General features: G+C 51.4%; 1 protein-coding gene across 2 annotated transcripts; it reads right to left on the reverse strand.

The window, feature by feature from the left end:
- Nucleotides 1-392: 392 nt before the first annotated feature.
- On the reverse strand, nucleotides 393-24,723 carry Lss (lanosterol synthase). Of its 2 annotated transcripts, XR_007974413.1 has the most exons (23): nucleotides 24,557-24,723; nucleotides 24,206-24,374; nucleotides 22,338-22,476; nucleotides 21,245-21,353; nucleotides 20,555-20,676; nucleotides 18,416-18,512; nucleotides 16,921-17,056; nucleotides 16,310-16,418; nucleotides 15,742-15,860; nucleotides 14,885-14,982; nucleotides 14,285-14,312; nucleotides 12,697-12,753; nucleotides 12,011-12,082; nucleotides 11,064-11,114; nucleotides 10,308-10,457; nucleotides 9,668-9,764; nucleotides 8,985-9,090; nucleotides 6,807-6,872; nucleotides 6,155-6,235; nucleotides 5,164-5,334; nucleotides 3,549-3,627; nucleotides 2,489-3,032; nucleotides 393-2,451 (listed from the first exon to the last, which is right to left on the reverse strand). XR_007974413.1 is itself a non-coding variant. In XM_052163851.1 (22 exons), the coding sequence occupies exons 1-22, from the start codon at nucleotides 24,568-24,570 to the stop codon at nucleotides 2,901-2,903; spliced, it is 2,202 nt and encodes a 733-aa protein (XP_052019811.1). In that variant the 5' UTR covers nucleotides 24,571-24,723; the 3' UTR covers nucleotides 393-2,900. The 2 variants fall into 2 exon arrangements, 1 of the variants encoding a protein (XP_052019811.1); XM_052163851.1 differs by having other exon boundaries at nucleotides 393-3,032.
- Between the last annotated feature and the right edge of the window lie 678 nt (nucleotides 24,724-25,401).

The raw sequence follows: 25,401 nt of genomic DNA on the forward strand, positions 1-25,401 counted from the left end.
GAGGAAAGCTGTTACTTGGCTTAGAAGCCCGCCACTGTTCTTGAGGGGAATCAAGGCAGGAACTCAAAGCGAAGGCTCAAGGTCGGTCTGTTTATTTCACACAGTATTGCCTCTGACCAAGGAACCTTACAGCCGAAGTGTGGCAAGAACCAGAAGGCTGCTTGCTGGCTCGAAGCCTTCTGCTCTCTCTCTCTTAGGTAACTTTGACACAGTGAACCTGCCTTGGCATTTTTAGAGATCGCCAGCAGGTCCACCTTGTCTCGGCAGTGTGTCTTTGCCAGGCCTGTTTACAGCTAGGAGAATGTGCATGCCTTTTTTGTATCTTGCATTAGGTTTTATAATTTTAATTGATGTATGGACATACAGACACACAAAAATTCAAAAGATTTGAATCCAAGCAGTGCCACACTTTATTTATGTCATTGATACATAATGTGTGTAGCATTCAAGTGTAAAGAAAATCAACTTTGAACCTGACATTGTTCATTCATAGCTATTTCTACTTCAGAACATGAGATAATTTACTCTTACTAACTTTTTATCAAGGCAGTTTCTTAATAATTTTTTAACTTTTATTTAATGTGCATTGGTGTGAAGACGTCAGATCCCCTGGAACTGGAGTTATAGTCAGTTGTGAGCTGCCATATGGGTGCTGGGAATTGAACCTGGGTCCTTTGAAAGAACAGCTAGTGCTCTTGATTACCGAGCCATGACTTCAGACCCAAAGCAATTTTTTTTAAAAACAATGTTGTTTTCCAAAACTGTGTACTTGTCTGGTTGGCTGTGTGAGACCAGTTATCTACCTCAGAGGCTGTTTTTCTTTTGTGCTGGGACAGATGGCTGGCCCTGCTTCTGTCAACCAAGTCCCCCTAGCTTGGAAGCTGGGGCTCAGCAGTTTTGTTTTCTGTTTTTGTTTTGGATTTGGTTTTTTCGAGACAGGGTTTCTCTGTGTAGCTCTGGCTGTCCTGGAACTCACTCTGTAGACCAGGCTGGCCTCAAACTCAGAAATCTGCCTGCCTCTGCCTCCCAAGTGCTAGGATTACAGGTGTGCACCACCACCCGGCTCTTTATTTCTTAAAATGTATTGCTTGTCTTTGCTGATGGGTATCATTGGCATTTCATAGATTCAAACATCCTTGCTGCTCTGAGAAGTGCAGATCCTAGTGAAGATTATAGTCATAAGAGAAGTGTGGTTTTGTTCTTGTTTCTTTTTTACGAAGCCGTGGTCTGACTGGGTCCTCACATCCCAGAACAGTCTGCTCTGTGGAGTCCAGGTGAACTCCTCTGTCTGTGTACCCAGCACATTTATCATTCCAGGTCTCTCACTACTTGATATTTTTTGCATCAGTTGAGACGAGAAGTTGATAATTCGGCCAGGGAGAAAAGCAGTAACGTCAAGGAGACCATAGTTTCCACCCTGAACTCTGCCTGCGTGCTGGCCAGACACAGTTAGAATGAGGAACTTGGAGCTCACACCGAAGGATTGCCTCAGAAACCTGACCCTCATTGGACTCTGAGCACAGGTGGCTTATGGGCTGATAGTGGTCATGGGTATCAGGGGCATTTTCCTGGCTGGCTGGCTGGGTCTAAGTGGTAACCTGGATGTGACTGGCTGGGTCTAAGTGGTGATCTGGAAGTGACCGGCTGGCTGGGTCTAAGTGGTGATCTGGATGTGACCGGCTGGCTGGGTCTAAGTGGTGATTTGGATGTGACCGGCTGGCTGGGTCTAAGTGGTGATCTGGATGTGACCGGCTAGGTGGGTCTAAGTGGTGACCTGGATGTGACCGGCTACCCTTGCTCCAGCACTGTCCTGTGGCAGGAACCACCACAACCACTATCTACCCTAATGGCGTCCCACGTGTGCGTCTCTCTCAGTAAGAATGAGAAGCCTGGACATCGGGACACTGATATCCCAGAAACCACTGCGATGTGTATAAGCTCATAATCTAGGGGCAGAACTGGGTGCCACACAGACTCAGGATACTCCAGGATGAAATGTCTCGGGAGGGGGGGTTGTTGTTTTGTTTTTAATATTTTATTTTCAAGATTCCTTTTATGTGTGTACGTGCTATGAGTGTACGTATGTCTCACGTGTGCAGTGCCCACAGAGGCCAGAAGAAGACATTGGGTTCCCTGAGATCTGGAGTTACATGTTGTTAGCCACCAGGTGGGTGCCAGGAATCAAACCCAGGTCCTCTGAAAGAGCAGCCGAGGTTCTTTACCACAAGGCCATCGGCCCAGTGTCTGTTTATTAAGAGAGTCGGTGATCATTCAAATGACTTTTAGTAGTGTTTTTAGTACAAATCAAGTTTGTATTGTCTTTCTGGAAAACTGTATTTTCATACAGTGATCGAGTCACGAGCGGTAAGTTCCGGGGACAGCAGACACTGCTCAGGGCACAATGACCACGGGGCCTGCCTCACTTGCCATTAAGCCTTTCTCTGAGCATACCTGCACCACAGAGTTGTGAGCCTTTCTCTGAGTATACCTGCACCACAGAGTTGCTGTGACTCCCCCAGCACAGCTAACAGCAGTCTGCTCAAGGGCCCATCGCACAGTGGACAAGGGAGGAAGTAAAGAAGCCAGCTGTCCCCTCACAGCGAAGTCACTGATCCCGAGAGCTCTACAGCCAAGCTCCCTCAAGGATCCCCAGGAGCTTCTCCGGACCTCAAGGCTCATCTTCGTCCCCTTCTCACTGAAGCTAGTCAAGAACTTGAAGCACACCCCGACAAGTGTCTAAAGACACCAACCCCGACCCTATCCCCAACCGTGTGTCTACAGAAACAGAGACCAAGGCCTATGCGGAGCTAAGATGGCTCTTGTCACCTAGCCAGGGACTGGGCTCACAGGGACCTGTGTGGTGATGATGCTGGCCAGGTGCAGCACAGGCACACACAGGTTCAAACATGGCCTGCGAGGGTATTGTCAGGATACAGGTTGCAGAAGCGGCCCAGGGTCCAGATGGGGAAGATGTTTCTGTAACTTGTGTAGCTGATGGCACAGGACTTGTTGAAGACGCCAGAGATGTTCTCCTGGAAAGACAGAGATATGAGCAGTAAGGAGCTTGTCCCTGGATGGTGGTCCTAACTACTGAACTTCCTGGCCCTGGGACAAGTCTGCTTGGGGAAAGCTGATGAACCAAAGACAGGAGGCACAGGCTGGCAGCAATCCTGCCCGGCTCCGGTCCCAGCCCAGAGGCTAGATAGACCTGGAAGTAAACATTCTTCCTTGGACTAGTTCCTCTAACAAACCACACGGACACACGGAACCCCACTGCACATCTTGAGGGACCACACTCAAAAGCAATGGTAGAGCTGAGGTTGTGCGGGGAAACGTCCTCTCCAGTCCTTTCCCCCAGGCAGTTTCCTTTACAGATAGCAAAATGTGCCCAACACATCTTAGCTCTCCGGCAGGGCAAGCCTCTGCTTGGCGTGTCCCTATCCCAGGTCCCCAAAGCCCCCTCAGAGGAAGAGGGCTTAGGAAAGCGTGTGGAAGCTCATGGGCCGGCTGGGAATCACTGTGGGAACGGCTGCCCAGCCCTCACGCACCTGAGGCCAGTCTCCGTTGGGGAGCTGCTTCCCTAGCAGACATCTGATTCCTCTCTCCTGAGCAGTGATGTCGGGGTGCCTGGGGGGCAAGAAGACAGGCATGGACATACCAACTAGCATGTGCTATAAACATGCATCCTAGAAGAACAAAAAGTCTCCAAATACCATGACAATGATAGCTATGGTTTAAATAGGAGTGGGTTTGAATGCTTGGCCATAGGGAGTGGCATTATTAGAAGGTGTGGCCTTGTTGGACGAAGTGTCACTGTGGAGGTGGGCTTTGAGGTTATATATATCCTCAGGCTATGCCCAGTGTGGCACACACAATCTCCTTCTGCTGCCTTAGGATCAAGATGTAGAACTCAGCTCCTCCAGCACAGGGTCTATGTGTCGTCTTCTGCACAATGCCATGCTGCTAACAGACTAAACCCCTGAACCTGTAAGGCAGCCCCAATTAAATGTTTTCCTGTATAAGAGTTGCCGTAATCATGCTGTCTCTTTGCGGCAATGAAATCCTAAGGTAGGATTTACCTAATAGGTAAACCCTAACAAGCAGAACACCCAAGGCTCGCGCTGTAATCTTCCCATGAGCCCCGGGGACTGTAAGCACTGGGGTGCACAGGTGGGCTGATATGGTTGCCATGACGACGTGGCTGGTACATGGTGCAGATAGATTCCTTAGGAAGACAAGCCTTCTGCCTACCCTGCTGTGGTGGTTTGTATGTGCTTGGGCTAGCGAGTGGCACTATTAGGAGGTGTGGCCTTGTTAGAGTAGGTGTGTCACTGTGGGCGTGGATTTTAAGACCCTGGTCCCAGCTGCCTGGAAGTCAGTCTTCTCCTAGAGGCCTGCAGACAAAGATGTAGAACTCTCAGCTCCTCCTGCACCATGCCTGCCTGGACGCTGCCATGCTCCCACCTTGATGATAATGGACCGAGCCTCTGAACCTGTAAGCCAGTCTCCTTGGTTGCCTGCTGACTGGAAACCTCAGAAGCTATGTCCTCTGATGCACTGAGGCCAGCAGGGGGGACTGAGTAGGGACAGACTGACGACTCTCTTGCCCTGGGTTCCCTGTGCACACTGACTGAGGGGATTTCAGGAAGATCTCCAAACGGCTCCAAGTGTACTGTGGCACACAGGCTAAGACAGCATGGATACCTGTGTGTGCACTCCTAAACCTGTGTGAACACATATATATATACCTAAACATATATATGCACTTGCATGTGCATCCAGCTATGACACAAGAGGGTCAAAAGCAGCTCCAGCCTTGGGCTCTGAGTACTGAGGCTGCGCTTTCACTTCCCCACCACAGCCCCTCAGGCTCCAGCCGTTCTTGCCCTGCCAGTGAGTACTGACTACCAATGGATGGGCAGACCATCTCTGAGAGACGAGTCTCTCTGTAGGTACCTGTCATCTAGACAGGCTGCCATTTAGCCTAGGAATAGGAAATGTGGTTTCTGAAGCTGTCTCCATCCACAGTTGCAGAGGTATTAATAATGGCTCAGTCCTGTGGCTACTTTCGCATCTTCCCACATTTGTACACACCCTAGGCTACCTCCTCAAGGCTGACTGTCCCTAGCCCACACTCCCAAGGATGGTTCCCATTGCCCTTACCTGACAGCCATCAAACCCATCAGGGCCCAGCACGTACTATGGACCTGGGACCTGGCGCTCTGCACATACCGCCGCTCCTCACAGGACTCAAAGTCCTCCCCCCAGCCTCCATCGGCCATCTGCTTGGACAGGAGGAAGCTGCAGGCCTGAGCTACTTCTGCACGAGCAGCCCTGTAGAGAGCAGGTCAGGAACGTCATGCCTTAGGTGGATCTAAGCCCTCTATATCCCACCCTGACAGGCTGCCTTAGGGCCATGGGAGGGGCCGCAGGAGCGAGTGGATATGGGTGTGCATGTGTCATGAGCTGCTGGGCACAGAGAAAATACTCTGCAGCTAGACACACGCAGGCTGGGTATGTGGGTACACAGAACTAGGTAGGCATCGATGGCTGCAGCTGCCTCAGCACAACATCCCTAACTCCCCAAACCACTAGATCGAGGCACTGGCTAGGGCAGCCAGAGATGGGACTTGAACCAAAGGCTCTTTTCTGAGTTCCTGGACCTTAGTTCTTTCTCACTGGGACGAGAGATTTAAAAGACACTGAGGTAACGCCTAGACAAGGCTAGTGAGTCAAGAAAATCTGTTCTTAGAATTCCCATTTTCTGAAATAGTGATCTTATCTCATTGTTTAAAAAATATTAAACAAAATAAAATATCAAAGCAAAAAGACCACCGTGGCAGAGCGCTCCTGGACTGCTTAGTTTGAATGTCACCTTAACACAGGGTCACCTGGGAAGAGAGACCAATAGAAGAAAATGGAGGGTTGAACCCACTGCATCAGAGAGTTGGCTGAGTAGGGTTTCTTTCATGGTTTCTGCTTCAATTCCTGCCCTAGCTTCCCTCAATGACTGATTATGACCGGGAAGTATAAACCTAAAGTAAGCTTTCTTCCCTGGGGGCGGTTGGTCAGTGCTCTATCACAGTACAGGAGACAGAACAGAACGGTGACCGTGGCAACGCTCCCCCGCCATCGGCCCAAAAGCCACACTTACCCGTCTTGGTAGGAATGCCCCATGCAGGCGAATGCTTCCAAGCCAAACCAGGTGCCGTAGGTGAAACAAACCCCCCAGGAGCTGGAGGAGACAAAGAGAAGTCAGCCTTGCTCTTCAGTCCAAGTGACAGTACAGAGACTCTACCCGGGAACTGGGACAACCTCAGTTAGAGAGGGCAGAACTGGATTAGAGCATGGGGGTACATGCCTACATTCCCAGCACTGGGCTACGACAGGAGGATTGCTAATTTAAAGCCAGCCTGAGACATGCAGCAAGACCCTGTCTCACAAAACCAAAGAGAGAGAGAGAGACAGACAGAGAAACAGGATGGAGGGTTGGAAAGGGGAGGAAGGGACTTTGGCACTTGGTACAAGAAGTGCTCACACACATCCCAGGCAGTGGCAGTGTGACCTGCCGAAGGTGGCACTGTCCACCTGGCTCCGTCACAGCCTCCTCCCATCTAGGCACACAAGAGCTGCTGGTGGTCCAGCAGGGAGGGTCATCTCAGGCCACAGGGGACTTCCCACACAAGCTCTCAGCATGGCCAAGGAAGATGACCTCCAGGAAGTCCCAGCTCCCAGGGCAAAGGCAGTAAGGGCAGACTCCCCGCCCCCACCCTCGCATGCACAGCACCTCCCTCCTACCTACTCACCCCTCCCAGGAGCCGTCAGCTCTCTGCTTCATTCGGCAGAAGTCCAGGCCTTGATTGAGGGTCTCCCTGTAACAGGCAGTTAGCCAGATGACCACTGCAGAGCAAAGTACAAAGCCTTCCCCAGTGCTGCCCCTACACACAAGGGTCTCGGGAAAGTGAGAATGGCCTCCCCTTCCAACAGATCAGAGCACATGTTGGGGGGGGGGAAGGCAGCTATGGGACACAGAAGGGAACACAGGCTGTCAACATTCAGGGAAACACACACTACAGCGCAGGCCTTAGCTCTCACGTTAGATTCACATCAGACTGTGCAACTGTATTTCGGCCCCACTTGCCCATTTTCATTGGGCACCTGCCTACGAGCAATTACTAATTACCATGTTCAGCCTCAGGCAGGTTCTTAGGAGAGGGCAGAAAACAGCTCCGCTCTTTGCTAACATATCACGACAATGGTCTGCGGTCCAGTTGATAACGCTCCCATCCTGAGCCTTTTGGACTGGGCGTAGTTCTTAGAGCTGTCTCCCAAGCTCCTGCTAGGCTGGTCCATCACCTACTAACAGCGCTAAACTACTTTTCTAGTCTACTGCTACAAAGCCTTCCACATCATCCCAAAAAAATGTGCTTAGGTCTCTCGGGGCCATCTATCTCCGCACCGGCTTCTGTATTAGTTACTCTTCTGCTACTGTGATGAAACACCACAGCCAAGCAACTTACCAAACGAAGAGTTTAATCAGACTTACGGTCTAAGATGGAGATACCAGACTGATGTTTCATGGGGACAAGTGAGATCAGTCCGAATGCTACTAACAAAGCCATCTCTCCAAGCTTTATCTTTTTTTTTTAATGTTTATTGATTTATTTATGGTATGTGTGTGTGTGTGTGTGTGTGTGTGTGTGTGTGTGCACTTTCTCAATGTATTACATAGGCCCCTCAAACCATAAGGCCATTGCCACTCTTTTTGGTTGCAAAACAAAACCAGATAGTCCCTATTGGTAAAGACTCCATGCGCTTTGGAAAAATTAGGCTAAGAGTAAAGTAGACACTCCTTCCTTGCGAGCTGACTTTCCTAATACTGAAGACAGCACGCAGGCTGTTGGTGCAGAACTGCCTCCAACAGTCCAGCTCAGCGATGGACTCTGCTTGTTACTGCAGAAACACCAGATGAGATACACCCATTAATACAGTAGTAACACAATACAGTAGTAAGAAAATGCACCTTTACTGCTTTCTGCTGTGATGTAAGGTCCCCTCTTCAGGAAGAAACTCACATGTAATACTGTAAGCCAGGGCAAAGGTCCTGGGTAGGAAAATCATAGGCCCCATGAGGCCATTGCCACTGCTTTATTAAGTAGGTATGATGTTTACCCCTTGCATTCCTGCCACCCTCAGCTGTCCTCAGTCACAGATGGAAACTTTAATAATGAGAGGTGTACCATTAAGACTCACAACCGTTCAGGCTCCCGAGACAAAGTAATTGCTGCTATGTCAGAATGGCCCAACATTCAACCACAGATGGAGAAAATAACCTCTCCAAGACTCAAGAAACATCACAAACAAGGAGGACCAAAAGAATGCAGGAGCCAGCGCAAGGGGTGGACTGTTGTAGTTACTTCCACCAAATGAAACCCTCCCTGCCTTCCATGTAACTGAGAGTAAAGGGAACCAACACATCCAGTGCAGGACTCCACCAAGGCAGGTTCAAGACAGCAACAGCAAGTTGACTAAGCAGACTGAAGGGCAGTCCCTCCATAGCGGTTGACAAAGGGGTGTGAATCAGGTGATGCCGGAATCCCCATGGAACCATGTCAAGAGCTTCTGACCTGACATGTCTTCTGGGTTCTCCACAAGAAAGAACACTTAGCAGCTAGTTACCTGGACACTGGGAGAAGCTAGGCACGTACGCCCACTTTAAAACATGTCCAAGAAGACGGAAAATAACCCACTTTAACGCTACAGTTGTTCAGTTTTTCCCAGAACTATACACACAGATACACACAGACACACACACACACACACACACACACACACACACACACTCGATGGATCTGCAGGCATCTGAAACTGTCCCTGTTTTACTCAAGCCAGTGTCTCTCTCCACCATCTTGTTGAAGAGCCACGGTCTGCTGTCTGGGGGTGCTGAGCCGCAGGCCTGCTCAGTCCTGCCTGATCTGCCTTACCTGATCTCCGCTGCCCTGTGGTCTGGGAAGTGTTCCTGGAAGTGCCTCAGGGCCTGCATCACAGCGGAGGTACACTCTACGTACGTGTAGTCGATCATGATGTCCCCTAGAAAGGGAGAGGAGGTGGCACCTGAGCTCTAAGGTTCAGGCCAGAATGTGGTGATGTTGAAGCACACAAGATTTACACCTGGACGTCACCCCGAGATCAACCTGGGCAGTGTGGCCACAGTAGGCACTGTGAGACCTGCACACCTACGCTATGAGACACACACACAAAACAGCTGGGCTGTTACCACTGCCACCCACCCCAAAACCCCACCTGCATGACAGGTCAAAGCATATGATAATGAGACAGCATGGGGGAAGGGTCAAGCAGGTGCCAGGATCCCTGTGAGGAGAGAGCTTGCCCTGACAGACTAGAACTTTAGTGACAACAGTCGTGGCCAGGCAGCCCTTGACATAGACAAGTGCTGGGAGTCACGGGGTGTATGCAGGACACACGGCAGTTTCCACACAGCACAAGGCCCTGTGGAGAAGCAGGAGAGTGTAACCCCAGCCTAAGGTCTCCATGGCCTGAGAGAAAAGCGCAGGCACTGTATACTCCGGGGCTCACAGAGGGCTCTACATGTACCTGCCAGGGTGCCAGGCCTGGTCTACACACCACGCTGCGAGACAACACTTACCAAAGACCTCGGAGGGGTTCAGCAGCTCCAGCAAGTGCCCCCCACGCTTAGTCTCGTAGGTAGCAAACCCTCCGTCAGAATTCCTCATGTTCAACAACTAAAACAAGAGCGGACACCCAGACGACTGAGCGACAAGCACAGCATGACTTTGCGGAGCATCACTGACACCCAGTAGGGCAGGAATGAGGGATGGCTTCCAGGCTCGGTAGGTACCCACGGCAGCTGCCCAACATCTGGAGCATGCTCCAGATGTATCAGGCCAGTACAGACCTCCTCGGGAAAATGCACACAACAAGCAGATGTGCCAAAAGGACTCTGCACAAAGATGAACAGACATTGCCAATTCTTTGGATAGCCAGCAAAGCCCACCAAACCTCCCAATGAGACCTGCGGAAACCTCATCACAAATGTGGGCAGTTCCTTGAGCTTCATAAGCTAAGAGGAGGAGCCTTGGGGACACACGGCCTCCTTGTAATTTCTGGGATGGGCTAGGCACCATATCTTACAGCGCAGAGCCTTTGTACCCAACCGCAGTTCCAAGGATCTATGCCAGGGCTCAGTCTCAGACTCTGATGTCCTACCACTCAGTCTTAGTCTGCTAAGACATAACCACAGAGGCAAACATGAAGGAAGTACTCACCACAGCCACGGCGTCACACAGCCGCTCCCGGGGGATATGCTCGGTGATGGAGGGACACTGCTGCTGCAGGAGCAGCACGGCCTTCAAAGCCTCGGCTGTGCAGTCGGCAACGATCCAGCCGCAGTCCAGTGTGCTGAAGGAGAAACCACCCTACAGAGATAGAGTGTCACAGCGCTCCTCCCTACAGAGCTGCAACAGTCAGGGCAAGGCCTGTCCACCACCCCACAAGGGCACCTAAACTGGGCATAGTTGAGCAAACCTCAGCACAGCACAGGGACTATCTAGGACTCCATGCCCATCCTGAATGCCCTCACATCTCAGCAATAAAATGGGTCTGGAACCTAAACGGCAGCACGCGTACCCCAGGGACCGCACTATGAAAGGCAGCAGCTGTGCCAACGTCTCATTCCACAACCTGCATCTATCAGCAGGCCCTTACAGGAAAGGAGCCCCTTACCCTCTGCCCTGAGCTCAACACTCCAGCTCACAGCTCAGCTCTTTACTTAGCATCTGTGTGCTAGATACCTGAAGAACCCTGAAGCATGGCCAGAGGTGTAGGCTGCCTCAGGGGATAAGGAAGCCCTGACCCCATAGCCACAGAGGTGTAGGCTGCCTCAGGGGATAAGGAAGCCCTGACCCCACAGCCACAGAGGTGTAGGCTGCCTCAGGGGATAATGAACGAGAAGCTGGAAAAGCTCCTCAAAGGGAAGACAGTGAACGTTGGCCTTGAGGGGGGGGGAGGTTGCCCATCCATACCTTGCGCATTTGGCGATAATACTTCTGATAGTCAGGACAGTTTTCTGGGACCTGGATAGCAGCAAGGAGCAATTGTGGAAAATAGAAATGTGTTAGTACCTGGGACCCTGTGCTGCCATCTGGGAGACAGATCTACTGTGAGCCAGTCAGTGCACTGCGACACCCATGAGCCCCGTATGGCCTCATCACTACTAGGAAATTCCATCATCCACAGAGGGTTGAACGACCTGCGCTCCTGCCCAGCTTCAGGGGCCCACTACTCCTGAGCTGCATGTGCAGTGGGGTCCATTCAGATGGGCTTCTAAAGGCCTGACAGTGTCATGGCCTGGAGCAGGCCCTGCTATGGAAGACACAGTGCTGACTCACTCTTAACACCCTAGAAAACACGGCATCAGCTGCATGGAGGGTCCCGAGGAAGCTATACCCCAGTGGGGTCAGAGGGCAGGGGATAGGAACACGAGGACCCTCAGAGGCGGATGCCAGTGGGATCGAGGCCTGAGGCTTCCAGTGTCTGCAGCAGGGTATACAAGGCCAGCCCAAAAATCCGGCACATGATCGGGGCTCTAGGTGGATTCGGAAGGCAGGAATAAAGACAGTGACCTGGCAGGCCAGATGGCTACACACGCCCTCAGAGAGGGCACCACAGGCCTGAGGCACCTCAAAGATGGCTGGGTGTGAGCAGGCTGTGGCACTCAAGGATACAACTCCGACTGTGCCACAGGCTGGCTCTGGCCCTCCGCACACAGTTGTTCCAGCAGGAAGAACAGAAATTGCCAGCTAGTGACAAGCCACTGCAGGCCATGGCCGGAGCTACCTTAGGGTAACTAGGTCTAGTCACCCTACACCAACATGGTCTAGGGCAGGGCAGGGCAGAGCAGCATGGAAGCAAGCTAAGAAAGCCATCTCGGGGAGGCGGAACAGACGAGGAGAAAGGACCCGGGCCTCACCTGTGAAAGCCGCAGGAACTCATGAGCCTTCTGCAGGCAGGGCAGAAATTCAGGTCTGTGGTGTGCACCTGCCTAGAAGACAGCAGGGTGGCACAGCTGAGCCAGTCCTCCAGTGTCCCGGCGACATCTTGCCCCCCACCCCATTCCCACCTCCAGAAACTGACACATCTTAAGAGTTTTCTAGGGTTCCCTAATATTCTTAGCTTTAGAGAGAAAAGACAATGAGATGTGACTAAAGACTGGAACGGACAGAAGAGACCACCCTGGATAGTTACCAGACTCCCCCTGTTCTGACAGGCCCTACCTCAACTTGGCCTAGGCCCTGGGTCTCCAGAGACACCCTCAGGGATTTTACTGCTCTCAGCTCACCAGCAGAGAAACATTCTTTGTCTATAGCTCAGGGATAATGTTCTAAGAGCCTCAGGCCCACCCCCCAGGCCCGCCCAGCCCAAGCACCACCCGCCCACGCCCCAGACCCGTCCAGCCCAGGCACCACCGCCTCCGGAAGCTCTAGGTTGCCAAGTAAAGCCTGTGCTTGCTCAGGGTTATCACCAGGGAACTGGGGACAGGCGAGTGTGTGTGTGTGTGTGTGTGTGTGTGTGTGTGTGTGTGTGTGTGTGTGTGTGTAGCTTATACACACACAGGAAGATCACGTGGGGACTGCACAGAGAAATGCAGCCACATACCTCCAACAGTGCCTGGATGGCAAATGAAGTGTCCCAGATCTGTGATCCATTGGTGCCCTGTTGACAGAGAAGAAGCTGTTAGAGCAGCCCCGTCCACCGACTCCTAGGATCCAACCTGTCGGAGAGTATATACCCTACACAGCGTCTGAGCCCTTCGCACCCGAGGTAGCTGACAGGAATGAAAGAACGAGGGACCCAGCTGACATATTACTGTGCCTTGATGCAGCAAGGAAGGTCCCTTCAAATCCCACCCCGGAAATCTGGTTTTCTGAACAACAGTCTTTTTTTTTTTAAAGATTTATTTATTTATTTATTTATTTATTTATTTATTTATTTTATGTGTATGAGTGCACTGTAGCGATACAGGTGGTTATGAGCCATCATGTGGTTGCTGGGAATTGAACTCAGGGCCTCTGCTTGCTCTAGCCCTGCTCGCTCTGGCCCAAAGATTTATTTATTATATGTAAGTACCCTGTCGCTGTCTTTAGACACACCAGAAGAGGGCGTCAGATCCCATTACGGATGGTTGTGAGCCACCATGTGGTTGCTGGGATTTGAACTCAGGACCTTTGGAAGAGCAGTCAGTGCTCTTAACCACTGAGCCATCTCACCAGCCTTTGAACAACAGTCTTGGGTCTCAGTGTGGGAAATAGATGATCAAGCCCACAGTGGGTTTTGTTTAGGGGGTCTCTTAAATATTTGACAGAAATCCCAGCTCCCAATCCTACAGGGTGATCAGACCTTTCCTTTATAGCTTTGTAGGGGACAAAGCCCCCAGCTAAACACCTGACCAGAGAAACCTACCCACTGGCCACCCCTTGGCTGGAGCCCTAAGGACCTAGGGAAAGAAGCTGGACATACATCGAGTGCCGATGTTCTATCTCCGCCAAGCCACTCCCTGCTTGTTCTGAGCAACTGCGAATATGCCTCCTTTAGCACGAGCTACCACAGAGGAACTATCTTCAGGCCTGGGCCCACCTCTCTGACCTGGGGGCTCCTCCCGTACGGGTGGCCAAAGACTGTAATCTCTAGGGTTATCCTGCGCGCTGAGAGCGAGCACATAGCTTAGTGGCCTGCCAGAGGGGCAGCCAGATGTCCTTACACAGAGGCCATCGCCACCCAGAGCCACCTCTCCATCACAGCAATAGGATCAAGGTTTCTGGATCTGGGTCTGTCATGGGTCAGTCCGCTCTGAAGAATGACTGCAGAGGGTCACGTGAGAACATACAGCAACCAGAGAGACCAACCAGGAGGTGCCCAGGCCCCAGAGACATGAGGATTAAAGGGTGACTAAGTCTCCTCCTCTACAGCAAGAACGGTATGGGGGAAGTAATTTTTTCTTTGGTTTTTCATGGTTTGTCACTCCTGCCCACCCACCCCCTCCTTTTAATTCAGAAACGGGGTCTTGTTATATAGCACTGTCTGGTATCAAACTCAATCCTCCTGCTTTAATCAGCTGAGTGATGGCACTACAGGTAAGTGCCACCATGCCTGTCACTTTGGGATCATAGCAAATCTAAACGGATTAAAGATCGATAAGCAGAGATGGTCAGTAAGAGAGCCAGCAGCCCCTGTTCTATGCCCTTACCTGCATCTTCATGCCATCAAGGCCCAGCCTATGGGGATAAGAAAAGATTACGTCAAAGGCGAGATGCTAGCTGGAATTCCAGCTGTCCATCAGGAGACACACACACACACACACACACACAAGATCCACCCAGATCCCCCTGGGAGCATCCGTACCCTCTTCCCCTTGATGCTGATTTTAGTGCTGCCCAGCTAGGCTCACAAGCACAAGGACTACAAGACAGCTTACCCAGGGGCACTGGCCTGTGCCATAGGCTTCTAGAGCCAGTCTACCTAGCTATTCTATCTCTCACCACCACCAGAGAGAAGATGGCCTCTATAAGTGCAGCGCTTCCTTCCCCTGAGACAGCCCCTACCCCGGGCACAGTGCCCCCGGGCGCAGTGTCCCTAGGTTTCCCGGCTCTGACTCTGGGAAACACCCACAGTTAGTGCTAGTTACTTCCCTAGACAACCTAACTGGCGATGCTCCTGAGTCCATAGAGCATTCTCAGGAGCGGACAGTTCGCCCCTAACTAGATGAGGCACGGGGCCCAGCCTTATAGCTGCACGTCTGTAGGCAGCACTTTGCACCTCGTCCCAGCCACCTCCTAACCACACTCACCAAAGGTAATCTTTGATCCTAGAGACGTGCTCCTGGAAGGCAGGGGAGGACGGCCCGTCCACTGACCAGCGAACAAGCATGTTGATGGTTTTTGAGATCTGTAGGATATGTGGCCGTCAGGACCCACACAACTTTACCCTGGGGTGGGGCCCCATCTGTCCTAAAAGGAGCTTCCTATATTTGCTATACATTCAGGTCCCTGGGAACAGACTCACACTGAAGCTAGTAAGATTCTTGGCGAGCTTAGGGCGTGACAAAGAAGGACCAAGATTCCACAGCGAGAGAGGAGGAAGCTCAGAGCTAGCTGTGTGTATCCAGAGAACCTATGGGCAACCCACCACAGTACAGTGCCCAGTACCCCACCCGCATCCTGACTGTGTCTCATCCACAGCATGGGCAACCCACCATCGTACAGTGCCCCGTACCCCACCCGCATCCCGACTGTGTCTCATCCACAGCCAGATGGGAGAGAGACCAGAAGTGCACCACGAGGCTCCTAATGTTCTCATACCCCTAGGCACCTATAATCCTGCCACCTATAAGGGGTAGAAGGGACCTGTGAGGAGCAGACGGGAAACGCCCCACCCAGTCGGTCAGGAAGCTCAAGAGATAGTCTTCCAGGAGGGATTCAGACTTAGACAAGAGCAGGGCAGGGCAGAGGAGGAAAAGCTTCACTGAGCCCAGAGAATGGATAAACAGGTGGTGCTTCAAATGTATTGACGCAAATGGAGATGTGCTGGGCTGTGGGAAATGAGCCCTCTTCATTCCCAGCTCAACAGAGCCTAGCTCCTAGGACTGCTGAGAGGACCTCACTGCCACCAACGCTGCTCTAGGGACCAGGGAGGAAGGACACTGACCGGGCCAATGCTGATGCACTTAGTGAACCGATCATCAGCTACAATGTGTTCATACAGCATCTTGATGGCCCACTGCCGCAGGCGGGTGCTGTGGAAACGTTCATACAGGTTGAGGAGTCCTGTGGGGGGGGGGGGGGGGGGGAGGAGGCATTAGTGACATCCGGCAACAGGAGAGAGACATGGGGAAGGCTGCGCCCTAGTCACTCAGATGAGGATAGGTCCTCCGCAGTAGAGCATCTGGACCTCTCTTTTCCCCGGTGTGGGAGGGACCCCTCCTCCCACTGGCTCTGCTTCACCTGTGCTTCCTCCCTCCCATCTAGGAAGGACTGCCTCCCACCTCCCACCTCCCACCGTGTCCTGCCCTGCTTAGGCGATGCTGGGTGGGTGGGTATCACTGAGCAGCAGCTGGTTGACCAGAGCAAGGCTATGTCTGTCCGCTCCCATCCAGGCCCCAGCCCAGCACAGAGGTCAGGTGTCGCATCAACAGAGTGAACAAATTACTGTGGAAGGCTGAGCGACATCTTCACTGTGCACGACCAGGCTCTCCCAACCCTCAGGAGGCACCCACCGTATGCCACACACAGCAGCCAGCTGTGTGGCGTGTACAGCTCATCGGGAGACACGTTGTTCCTCTGTGCTGGCCAATCGATGCTGGCATAATCCTGCACGTAGAGTTCCTAGAGGGCAAGGCATTCCTGAGTGCCTAGCAGAAGCAGCAGACACGGAAGGTAGACTCACTCTAACCACGAGTGGTCTCTAGTTGCACACTCAGGGTTCAGGGTCATATCCTTTCTCAGGGGTAGGGACACCCAATGAGTCATCACTACAGGGCGGGGCGGCGGGGGGGGGGGGGTGTCCAGCTACTTCAGTCATACCAGGGCTAACTGAGGAGCCGTCCCAGCCCTGAGAGCCTAGGTCCCGCTCTAGTGCAAACCCTGTTCCCAAAGTCCATCTCAGGGCTAGTTCCCAAGAACAGGCTAGGACTGCAGCTTCTGAACTCTCCAGGACCCACCAGGACACTGTGAAATGGCAGGTGCCCATCCCACAACACAGACCCCTCAGGAGAGAAGGCAAAGACTCCTCAGGACTCCCACAGTACTGAGAAGCAGTTGAGCTTCTGAGGCCCAAGACCCCAAGGTCCTATTTCCTCACAAGACCTGTAGAGCTTGCAAGGCTTACCTGGCGGAGGCTCTGGACCAGGGGGTCCTCTGAGGCACTCAGCCGAGTGGCGTAGCAGTAGCTCATGGGCAGATAGACCTGCCGGCAGTGACACCAGAGGGTGGAGGGGTGCGCAGGTACCCATTCAGGGAACAGCCTGGAAGAGACAGGCTGTGTCTGCGGACAGGAGAACATAAGCCTACACTGTTACTAACCCTGAGGCCTCGGGCCCCTTCTAAGCAGGCTGCTGTGAGCGAGCGCATTCATCCATGATTGTGCGCACTTCATCTGCATTCCAAGCCAAATGGATGGAGCTAGTGTTCCATGTATGTGGAGTCATATGAGGCCCTATAGTGTAGGGACCAGAAGCCCCAGGCTTTCACACACACTCCACCCTGACAAGGCTGTCTTCTGCCTGCACCTCCCCAGGCAGAGGACAATCCAGTCCCTATCTCCAGGAGAGCTGCCAATGATGGACCACTGGAGGTTAGCACAAGTCTAGAATGCCTCCTGACTTCACGTAACAGTACACCCACCCTGCCCACACGTGGGTAGCTCTGTCCGCACCTCTCACTGGGCAGGCATTGCCACATACTTATCCCCACTCAACCAGGCTGCAGGGCAAAGCCTTTCAGCTCTTGTTTTAGGACCCTGTTGTCCTTTCCCAGGTAGACCCTCACATCCTGCCTTTCTGCATGTGGAAGTTATACCACTGGAACCTTCAACTCTGTCTTCAAGAGGACAGCAGGCTCTGTATGAACTCTGTATAGTTCTTGGGATCTTACTGCCTAATATGTGTAATCTGGGGATTGATTACATATATATTACATATGGTGCCGATACTTTTATAAGATAGTCACAAAATAGAAAAAGACACTGTCCATAGGGTTCAGTTAGTAAGGAATAGGCTTTGATTCTGCTGGGTAAATACTGAAAACAAAACAACAGCTGGGCGATGGTGGCGCATGCCTGTAATCCCAGCACTCTGGGAGGCAGAGGCAGGTGAATTTCTGAGTTCGAGGCCAGCCTGGTCTATAGAGTGAGTTCCAGGACAGCCGGGGCTATACAGAGAAACCCTGTCTCGAAAAAAACAAATCCAAAAAACCAAAGAAAAACAAAACAAAATAAAATTTTAAAATGCACAGATAAGTGCTCATTGGTGAAATAATATCTAAGACTTCCCAAACATTTACCATAAATTAGTTAAGAAAAGGAAATACAGAGATGGGGGAGGCCATTTCCATTATTCCTGTATAGATTCCAAGGTTTTCTAATTACCAGGTATGATCTGTTGTCTATTCCCACAAAGCCCAAGCCACACAATGGGTTCTGTAATTACCCTACAGGGCCCCACAGCCTACTACAGAGCTGGGTGGTCTGATGCCCTGCGTTTGCCTAAGAGTCCCCTTTCTATGTATCTATAGAGCACAGTAGGGCCTCCAGAGAGATGCTAATCTGTCCCACTGGGTCTCATCAGTGTACTAGAAGGAAGTGCACCGGGCAGAGGCGGGCATACCACATCTCGGGGAACAGGGTATTGAGTCCCTCCCAACTGTAAACATTCAGGACGGCCAGCCAGAACTTCCCCCAGGAAGGGATGGCCACTGCGCCACCTGCAAAGAGAGAAGGAACAATCATCTACCACTTTGATGAGTACTGGCTCGCGGCTTTCTCTTGTGCCCCTTCTTGCATAAACTAAAGATCAGCCTTCTATGGGGTCCTGTAACGACCAGATGAGAAGACATTTTCCACAGCTGCCCAAGACACCACAGCCACTGGGTAGAAACAGCAGCCAGGAACAAGTGTGTCCAACCTGCAAAGAGCTGTCTGTCCCCCTGTCCCCAAGCAGGAGCTCATAAAGGCAGCTACTTGCAGAGGTGGCTGGGGGGGGGGGGGGGGCAGATGCACACAGTGGCATGAGTGTAGAGAAAGGGGGGCGAGCTGGGGAGGTCGCTTGGCTGCTCTTTCTCCATCCAAGGGCAAGCTGCGTATCTGTGTGTCTCCATCCATCAGGTAACCTAGCACAAGTGACTGAAGGACAGGCTACCATGCAGCCCCACGTTCAGAGCCTTCCCTGCCCCTGCCAAGCAACAGTTAGTCTTTTGTGCAGCCCAGAGCATCACTGATTTATACACATTTTATGAGTTCTGTCTTAAATCCAAGGGTGTCAAAGTCAAAAAGACAGAGAAAGCTACTAGTTAAAGCATGATGCAAGTGCATTCCCTCTGGGCAAACATTAGAGCAAGAGGTAACAGAACAACAGAGAGAACAGAACGGAAGGTAACTTCCAGAGTACATGATCAATAATGGAGGAGGCTGAGGATGACTTACTTAGTCACAACAGGGGGCAGAGACTTGAAAGAAGATTGCAGAATTTCAAAATGCATACAGAACACTTCACCTAGCCTGGGAAGTCAGAAAGAAATCCTGAAGGAGTGAAAGGTGAGACACGTTGTAAGTGCGAAGAGGAGTTTCCAGGACAGCCAGGTGAAGGTGGAGAGCGGGGGAGGGGTTATAGCGCACGGGAGCCCTGAGGCAGGAGACCACCCTGACAAAATGAAAGGAGGCCGTGTAGAACATGCAGCAAAGAAGAGCGAGACAGGAGCCCAGGCCTTGGAGGGCAGAGCACAGGATCACAGGAGGGGCTGCAGAACAGCGGTGCAAGAAAAGCTTTGCTCTGAGAGCTGTGGGAGCCTTGGAGTCTGCTGAGGCCTGGAAGGGGCGTTAAGGCCTCACCTGTGAGGTGAGGAGAGGAGTACTGGTGCCCGGGCTCAAGGAGGACAGGTGGGAGGGGTAAGCAGAACTCCCTCACTAACCAGGGGCTGCTAACCTGGAGCTCAGCTGCCTCCAAAAGGCAGACTGCATGGACCGTCCCACAAGCACTGTATTAGCGTGTTGCTTTACCAATTTGTTTTAAACTAAGATTATAGCTTAACTGGTAGAGAGCCTCCCTATAGGCACAGAGCCCTGAGTTCAATCTCCAGCGCACATAAACCCATAAGCCAGGCATGGTAGTGCATGCCTGTGATCCCAGCACTCAGCAGTACAGACAGAAGGACCAGGAGGTCAAGGCCAACCATGGCTACACTGTGAGTTCAAGGCTAGCCTGGGCTACTTGAGACCCTGTCTCAAAAACAAACAAACAAACAAACAAAACAAAGCAAAACAAAACTCAAGTTGTAGCTAGGCTAAGTATATATTCATTACACAAAACAAACACACACACACAAATTAATTAATTAATCAAAGATAATAAAATTAGGGCTAGAGAGACAGCTTAAAAGGTTACAAGCATATATTGCTCTTGCAGAGGATCTAAATTCAGTTCCCAGAAGCCACTGGGTAGCTAGCAACAGTATCTGTAACTACAGTTCCAGGGACTCTGACAGCCCCTTCTAGCCTTCATGGGCACTACATGCATGTGGCACACAGACATACATGCAGGCAAAACCACTGATACACATAAAAATAAATACATCTTTTCAAAGAGTTAAAATTAGTAAGTAGTAGTAGTAAGTATTAAACAGCTCAACAGTTTCCACCCTACTCGTGTTTCTCCGAGTGTTCCAACTAGAGGCGCATCTTACTAATTCCCATTTACAAAGAGCTCGCCATGTCAGTATGACGAGAACCCCACGTGCCGTACAGGACGTACCTTTTTTGTGAAGGATGTTGCGAGCACGCACAAGGTCAGGATCGTCAGGTCCGATACCCAGGATTCTGAGCGCCACATAGTTCAGGGCGGTCCCAAACACTGTGGACTTGTCCTCAATGTGCCTAGTGGAAGTATAAGACTGGTGGGAAAGGGCTTCTGTCATCTGTCGCTACTTCTAAGAAATGAAACAACTACCTAGCAAAGATTGCTAATACCTCCCACCAACATGACAACACAGAAAGCACACTTCAGGGACGCCCAGGGAAAGTTCAGTTCGCCCAACAGAAGATATCCAAATGTTCCAAAGCCATGTGGGCAGGGCCCGCCCTACCAGTCTGCTCCCAGAGTGTGTACCCCATCAGGAAAGCAGACTGAGAGGGGTCTGTGGGACCCCTTCATTTGTGCCACCTCTGCTGCCTCCAGTTTTAAAATACAATGGCTTTAATTTGGCACATGAGTCTCAAAGGGCTGCCAATCACAAGACCCATTCACAGCAGCAGAGGTAAAACTGTGGCCAGGCTACACAGAGGTACCAGCCTACTCTCCTCCTGCCTGGCTTTCACCCACCCCACCCTAGGTCCGTAGTTGCAGTCACCCCACTCCTCAACAGCTGCCCGAAAACCCAAGCATGAGCCCCAGAAAACACATGCAAGCACACACGTGTATTTACGTGCTCTGAAGCATACTCACAAGCCCCAGCCGCCATCAGGGAGCTGCACGGACCGCAGGTACCGCACCATCTCCTCTCTGTATCCAGGGGGCAGAGGGATGCGTGAGATGTGACACGTGATCAGGAGGCCTGTGTGGCGTGGTGAGAAGGATGTTCCACACTAGTAACAGGTACCCAGCGCTGCTAACCCAAGCCCTTCTCTTAAGAACTTTCTTCCCAATACAGCGCAGCCCTGTGGCTTTCCTTCCCGTGCAGTCTAGCCCGGGAAGGCCATTCTTCCTAAGCTTAATCAATGACTTTGGAAACAGGGCTTAGGGGAACACTAAGAAGAATCTGGTTAACACTCCCAGGCTGGCCCCGCAGAGCTCAAGGGGTTGTGCCTCACACAAATGCCATAGTCTGGGTCAGAAAAGCACTGCAGAGCCTTGAAGAGGCCTCCCACACATGTCCTGAAGGACTAAGGAGAGACAGTTTAAGATCAGTAGGACCATAGCGGACAACCAGGTCTTGCTTTAACACCTGCTTATGACTGGAATACTAAAATGGTAATCCTGGACAAGATAATAGCTTTTGTTTGTTTGACTGACTGATTGATTGATTGATTGATTATTTTCAAGACAGGCTTTCTCTGTGTAACCCTGGCTACACACTCACTCTGTAGACCAGCCTTGAACTCAAGAGATCCACCTGCCTCTGCCTCCCAGGTTCTGGGACTAAAGGCGTACACCACCACTACCCAGCCAGAATAATAGTTATTGCTTAGATTGTACTTTTGTGTTTTATAAACTTTTTTACATGTATGTAACACTTTGCATATATGGGGAGAGATGATACCACGCAAGAAATCTTCATTCCAAGCCTGGTCTTTGGGCACATGGCTCTCCTCATCAGCCACAGAACATTGTTCCCTAATCCATGGCAACAGGACAGCCGGGCTACAAAGTCACCCTCCCCCAGAGCTTTTCCAGTGAGCTCCTGGGTTTTAACCTGCTTGACCAGGGTAGGTCAATTACCCACACACACCACATACCCCACCCCACCGCACCCCCGCGTGTATGCCCTGACAATCTAGAACAGCCTTTCCCTTGAATTGAGGTAGCATGCTCCTCCTACCTGGCAAGAGGAAGAGTGGACCACCATAATCACCAGCCCAGTGTCCGTCCTCGGCCTGCAGCTTGGCGTAAAAGGTTACTCCGTTGAGCGCCCCCTCATGGGCTGTTTGCGCTTTAGGTAAGTCTGTGAAATAGCTACTCTGTGAAGGAAGGGGAGAGATGAGAGTTGACGGTGCCTGCTCCCCCAAGGAGCCCCTGCCATTCACAACCCAAGACAAAATAGTGATTCTAAATTACTTATGGAGGCTGGTGAGATGCCTTAGCAGTTAAGAGCACTGACTGCTCTTCTGAAGGTGCTGAGTTCAAATCCCAGCAACCACATGGTGGCTCACAACCATCCGTAATGAGATCTGACGCCCTCTTCTGTTGTGTCTAAAGACAGCTACAGTGTACTTACATATAATGCTAAATAAATCATTTTACAAATATTAAATTTTTTCAACTTTTTTGATCTGAAACAAGATGGAATGAGGACAATTTCACCCCGTGAACAATAAAAAAGCAATTCCATGTTGTCACAACTTACCTTCCAGCCACTAATCTACAATTTTCTTCAAAACTTCAAGACATCTGAACTAAGCCCAGCACAGAACACAGGGCAGGGTACTGATGCCCAACTGATACTGGGACTCTTTCCTTTGAGAAAAGGTCCCACACACTAGCACAGTGGTTGCTCAGAGGAGATCTTCCCAGCAGATGACCAGGACTCACAGGAAGCCTGTTAGCTAACTAACCACTTCATGGCTAGCTACCCTTCATCTACGCACAGATACACACAACCAGAATATCAGGTCCTAAGTATTTCATCTTGTGGATCCAAACACAATCACACCCATCTTTGTTAATTCTCCTACAAATCAAAAGATAGATATCTCAAAGTAGAGTCCTCAAAATAAAACCAAAGTTGGGCAACTTCCACAGGTTTCTGAGGTGGAGGGACTTAAATAATGGAGGTACTTCAATTCTTGTCTCTGGAAGAAGGTACCACACTTTTTGTTGTTGTTTAGATTGACTGGGACAAACATTCAAACACTGGCCTACATCACCAGCCCTCTTCTTTGCTTATTTATTTTGTAATTGTTTTGAGATAGGGTCTCACTACATAGACCTGGCTAGCCTTTAACTTGCTCTGTAGACCAGGCTGGCCTCGAACTCACAAAGATCTGCCTGCCTCTGCCTCCAGGGTACTGGGATTAAAGGCCAGCGCTACCATGCCCAGCTTCTTTATTTTCTGAGACAAGGTCTCACTAAGCTGCCCAGGCAGATCTTAAATTTAATCCTTGCTACAGCCTCCTTTGTGGCTAGGATTACAGAGATGCCTGCCGTGCCCAGGTTCACACCTGTTTTTTAAAAAAAATTATAAACCTTATTATTTTAAAAATTAAACCCTGCAAATAAATAAAAACATCACACACCAAAATTAACCAAACACAAAGTCTATTCAATGTAACGACCTTGGCATTTGAAAAGGGAGACTGTGAATCTTTCTGTAAAATTTTACACTTTCAGTACCCAATATATTTTATGCATCAATCCATCCCCCAAACCACAAACTCCCATGGCAGAATTGGAACTAGAAAAACATCTAGTTTTACATCTTCTTATGTAACTCGTGAACTTTCCTGCATCTTCTTACATAACTCGTGAACTTTCCTGATCTCCTTATAATCAGCTTTTCCCCATATCACACTATACCCACATATACATTGGTTTACATATAGGCATCTATTACTGGCTGGCTTTTTAAACAAGGCACTCCACTGTTTTAGAGCTCTGGCTCAGGAAGGCATGGTGACAGCTAGCCAGTGATGGCTTCTAGCCTTGGGATGGATGGAATGGTGCCTTAAGAACCACATCACCATCACTTACTGTGTCCAGTCCCAAAGAGTGGGCCTCTAGCCCGGTCTGTTCTCGACCGGGGTCGTCCTCCGCTGGATAATAAGTCCATCTCTGCCGACCCAACTCATTGCAGAGCCGCCAGCGGGTGAGATCGGTGGCAGGCTCAGTTTTATAGGGTCCCCCACGACGCCGCAGACACCTGATGGGGGGGACCAGCGAGAGGAAGCAGCCTTCATTAGGCTCCGCCCAGGTGGGGTGCGCCTGCAATCCAGGCAAGCAGAGCCACCAGCCATGCCACCCTGCTGTCCAGGCACCTTCCCTGCCACCGCCCTGCCGCGTCCCCTCGCAACACCCGCGGGAGGCCCAGGGTCCGCGACTCACGTGCCCTCGGTCATGACAGCACCGCTCTCTCTACCGCAGGCTTCCCAGCCCTTTACCTGACAGCCTGGTGCACTGCGCAGGCGCGAGCCTCGGCCGACCGGAACAGCTGGGTGGGCCGATGCTAGCGCGGCCAATCAGAGCATCACCAGGTGGGCACGAGAGACGCACCGCGACCGCAGTGGTTGGGCGCAGGGCCGCCCGACGCCGCGAGGACATCAGGGGGCGGGGCCTTCAGGGGCGGGAAGCACTTTGGAGGCGGGGCCTATGGGAGAGGCGGGCCTGCGGACGAGGAGGGCCTATAGGAGCGGCAGGTCCGTGGGAGGAGCAGGGTGGAGGGCGGGGCGGGGTGGAGGGCGGGGCGGAGCCGGGCCCCTCTAGAACCTTTTTGAAGGACCGCCTTGGACTTCTTTTCTGGATGTTCTGAGCTGGGATATCTACAGGGTTGGTGAAAAATGGACCCTCCAACATCTGCAGGAAAGAGGCCGCGGAAACCACGAGTGCTTCAGAAGTACGGAAAAAACGTTGATCCGAGGCGCCACGATGGACCATCATGGGGCAGGGGCCTTGACCCGAGTGAAGGAAAGAGGAAACTATGATGACACGTGGCTGGGAAGAGGGCCAGAGTTGTGTTCTGGCACAGGCTCCTCATAGGGACTAGCTGAAGCGCATGCATAGGGCTGTGTCCTGACTACCATTAGCAGGTAGAGCTCCTCCTCCCTAGCCATGGAACTATTGTCAGGATACCTGGAGCTTGGGATCCTACAAGTTAAAGGGGAAAAGGCCTTGATTATGTTTGAAAGTAGAAAGGGAAGCAGGAAAGCCTCTGGTATACCGGCAGAATCTAA

This window comes from Apodemus sylvaticus, chromosome 19 (assembly GCF_947179515.1).
Source record: "Apodemus sylvaticus chromosome 19, mApoSyl1.1, whole genome shotgun sequence".
NCBI classification, from domain to species: domain Eukaryota; kingdom Metazoa; phylum Chordata; class Mammalia; order Rodentia; family Muridae; genus Apodemus; species Apodemus sylvaticus.

Excerpts from the sequence above, each read along its gene's own strand:
- Lss (XM_052163851.1), bottom strand. Across the intron at positions 18,513-20,554 it reads CAACATCCTTCACAAAAAAG|GTGGCGCAGTGGCCATCCCT; the intron begins GTACGTCCTGTA and ends CTCTCTTTGCAG. Across the intron at positions 11,115-12,010 it reads AGTTCCTGCGGCTTTCACAG|GTCCCAGAAAACTGTCCTGA; the intron begins GTGAGGCCCGGG and ends GCTGCTATCCAG.